Source organism: Benincasa hispida, unplaced genomic scaffold (assembly GCF_009727055.1).
Source record: "Benincasa hispida cultivar B227 unplaced genomic scaffold, ASM972705v1 Contig533, whole genome shotgun sequence".
NCBI classification, from domain to species: Eukaryota; Viridiplantae; Streptophyta; class Magnoliopsida; order Cucurbitales; family Cucurbitaceae; genus Benincasa; species Benincasa hispida.
Genome location: NW_024064906.1, coordinates 538,184 through 542,076, shown reverse-complemented (window position 1 = coordinate 542,076; position 3,893 = coordinate 538,184). Strand labels below are relative to the sequence as shown.

The window sequence follows — 3,893 nt, the reverse complement described above, 5'->3', positions numbered from 1 at the left end:
TGTCATATATATTAAAGAAATACAAGTCTAATTCTGACAACCAAAATAAGTTTTTTGAGAATCACTTTTTAATTTTTAAAACTTAAACTTGTCTTGAATTTTGAAGATATGAGGAGAAAATTGATGACGAAACATTAAAATTTATGGATGAAAATAGTGATTATTCGCTTAATTTTCAAAAACCAAAAACTGAAAACTTAGATTTCGTTGGATAAATATTTAGGACCAACCATTTCATTTGTTGTTCTTGATTTTTGAAAATTAAGTCTATTTCTTCTCATTTCTTACAATGATTTGTATCTTTCTTAAATACAATGATCGAATTCTTAGCCAAATTTCAAAAACCAAAACAAGTTTTTAAAAGTTACATTTTTTAGTTTTCAAATTTTGGTTGGGTTTTCTAAACCATTGATAAAAAGAAGATAAAAAAGAAGAAATTTGAATATAGAAGTAGTGTCTATAAGATTAATTTTCAGAAATAAAAAGCTAAAAACCAGATAGTTACTAAACGGAGTCTTAATTTTTTTTATTTTTGGTTTTTGAAATTTGTGCTTATTTCCACACTAAAACATTAGAATAAATTTTATCCTTCATAAACAAAAATGTGAATTTGTAATCAAATTTCAAAAATAAAACCAAGTCTCTGGCGATTTTTTGTTTTGTTTTAAAAAATGGTTTGATTTTTTAGAACACGTATAAAACGATATAGAGCTTAATTTTTCAGAAATTAAATTAAAACGATATAGAGCTAAAAAAGACGATTCACACATGGTAGTTTTTTTAAAACATTATTGAAATCTCAGATTTAACGTTATCATTTCAAGATTCTTCTGAAGTTGACGTCTCACACGATCAAAGATATTTAAATGGAGCGAATGATGTATGAAAACCATTCACATTGTACCAAATCGGGCATTATAAGACCAACCTTTTGGATCTTCCAACTCCTTGAGAATTCCAAGTCAAAACAAAATGATCAACGTCACACCTTTCTCCAAACTTGATGAAACCTTCGACAGAGCTTCAGAACTGAAAGCCTTCGACGATACTAAGGCCGGCGTCAAAGGACTTGTGGACTCTGGCATTGCCGAGATCCCAGGAATATTCTACCGCCCACCCAAAGACGGCTCCAATTCCGGCGAGACCCCTGTTTCGAACGAACCCCATTTGGGTGTTCCGGTGGTGGATCTGGAAGATATCGATAAAGATCTATTGAAACGCAGAGAAGTGGTGGACAAAATCCGAGAAGCTTCAGAGACGTGGGGGTTCTTCCAAGTGGTTAACCATGGAGTTCCAGTGAGTGTTCAGGAGGAGATCATAAATGGGGCACATCGATTTTTCGAACTGGACATTGAAGAGAAGAAACAATATTATACAAGAGACAATAGTAAGCCTTTTTCTTACAACTGCAATTTCGATTTGTTTAGCGCACCCTCTGCTAATTGGAGGGACACCATCTTCACTCAAATGGCCCCAAATTCTCCTAGCTCCCAAGATTTGCCTCAAGTTTGCAGGTAAAACTCTGTTCATTCTTTAATTTCTCTCTGTTCTTTGCCTTTCCTTTCTTCTTTTTCTGAAATGTTTTGCTCTTCCCGTGATCCATATACCTCCGACCTTAAGAGAGAATGTATAAATTTTTTTAATCAGAGTCGGACACATATCAAACATGAGCATGCCTCTGTGTTGGACACATCTGATCACTATATATATATATATATATATATATTGTTAATTTATAGATGAGCTAGATTTTGGAGATGATGTTAGCATAATTACTTTATATCTATATTGAATAGATAAATCTTAAGATCATTTATACCAAATTGTCAAGAATAAATAACATACCGGGTTCCATTGAGAAACTAATTATTGCTTCAAGATGATGATAGACGAATATGGTCTCCCTCAACCAAATCTCCGAATGCCCTTAGTGGAATCTCTCTAAATGGGATTCAAAAAAGACTAAGTGCTTATTATTTTGATATATTGGGGACCATAGCCCTAAGATCTGGTTCAATTAGGGTTTCCATTAAACCCTAATTAACTAGGAATGAGCTTCTACTCATTAAGTCCACATTCAATCAGAAATCTAGGGTCTTCATTAATTAGATCACATAATATGACCCAATCTAATAAAATAATATAAATTATTAATCCACATACATAGCTCATACTTTAATTAAACGTATTATCATTTAAATATGTCTAACAATCTCCCACTTGGGCTATGTCTGTGTACCTGATATAATTCTTGAACCTTAAATGTGCATAGACAGGTTATTTCAATAATAGAATTCCCCCTTAGCTCAATTTGGTTCATCTCCTGTATTAGCACGGAATCAAGGCGACTTTCATCACTACTCTTATAACTAAATCTTCCTTGATCACCAATTCCAATACATTTAATGACATAGATCAAGTATGGATGGGTAGCATGGAAACTACGTGCAAAGTGATCTAGATCATGTCTGTTTCCAACTGGTCCAAATTCCTTAGTGAGATCATTCTTAAAAACTTTATGCTAAACCACATTTGCTAAACCACATGCATGATAAACAAGTTTAGATAATAAAACATAAACCATCAACTTTATTCTATATAGAAAATAAACAAAAGAAGGTCAAAGAACATCCTTAATAACAAACTCCCACAAAACCATGGAATCACAAAAGTGACTAACACCCATGTGAGCAGCATGCTCATGAAAAACTTTATGTTGTAAACCTTTAGTCAATGGATCTGCTACCATAGAGTTTGATCCTATGTGTTCTATTGAAATTTGACCATTTTGAACTCTTTCTTTAACAACAAAAAACTTCACATCTACATGTTTTGATTTCGTATTGCTTTTGTTGTTGTTGGAATACATCACTGCCGACTTATTGTTACAAAATAATTTTAGTGGTTTTTCTATGCCAACATCTATCTGCAGCTCAGTGACAAAATTACGCAACCATATTCCATGATTGGACGTCTTATAACATGCTATAAACTCCACAGTCATGATAGAAGAAGCCATAAGTGTTTGTTTAACACTTTTCCAGGATACAGCTCCTCCAGCCAACATGAAGATATAACCTGAAGTGGATTGCAAAATATCTTGGCATCCAGCATAATCGAAATCAGAATACCCAATGATCTCCAAAACTTCTGATCTTCTATAAGTGAGCATATAATCTTTTGTTCTCTATAAATACCTCATAACCCATTTTGTTGTTTTCCAATGATCAATCTCTGAGTTGCTCAAATATCTGTCTAACACTCCAACTATGAATGCAATATTTAGACGCGTACATACTTAAGTATACATTAGACTTCCAACAGTTGATGCATAGGAAACCTTTTGCATCTTCTTAGTCTCGAGTATAGTCTTGGGGCATTGACCTAAATGAAATTTATCACATTTAGCGACTAGGGTACCTCCTGGTGCACAATCTTTCATGCCAAATCTACTCAAAATCTTTTCAATGTAGTTCTTTTGTGATAATCTCAAAATACCTTGAGAACGATCTCACAATATTTCAATTCCTAATACAAATGAAGCATCACCAGGATCTTTCATCTCAAAATTCTTTTTTAGAAACCTCTTAGTATCATGCAATAAACCTATATCATTACTTGCTACAAGTATGTCATCGACATATAACACTAGAAAGATAGATTACTCCCACTAAACTTGTGATATACGCAATCTTCCACTGTATTCACCTCAAACCCAAAAGAGGTAATTACTTTATGGAATTTGTGATACCATTGATGAGAGGCTTGCTTAAGACCATAGATGGATTTCTTCAATTTGTACATTATAAACTTTGAATTACCAGATGCAAAGTTTTCTGGTTGAACCATATAAATCGTCTCATCGATGTTCCCATTGAGAAACACAATTTTTA

The 3,893-nt window shown here is 33.2% G+C and overlaps 1 protein-coding gene across 1 annotated transcript; it reads left to right on the top strand.

Moving 5' to 3' along the window:
* The first annotated feature begins 934 nt into the window (after positions 1–934).
* Positions 935–3,486, top strand: LOC120069651 (1-aminocyclopropane-1-carboxylate oxidase homolog). Its single transcript, XM_039021434.1, has 2 exons — positions 935–1,514; positions 2,933–3,486. Exons 1-2 carry the CDS (start codon positions 973–975, stop codon positions 2,964–2,966), a joined length of 576 nt encoding a protein of 191 aa, XP_038877362.1. The 5' UTR covers positions 935–972; the 3' UTR covers positions 2,967–3,486.
* Positions 3,487–3,893: the final 407 nt, after the last annotated feature.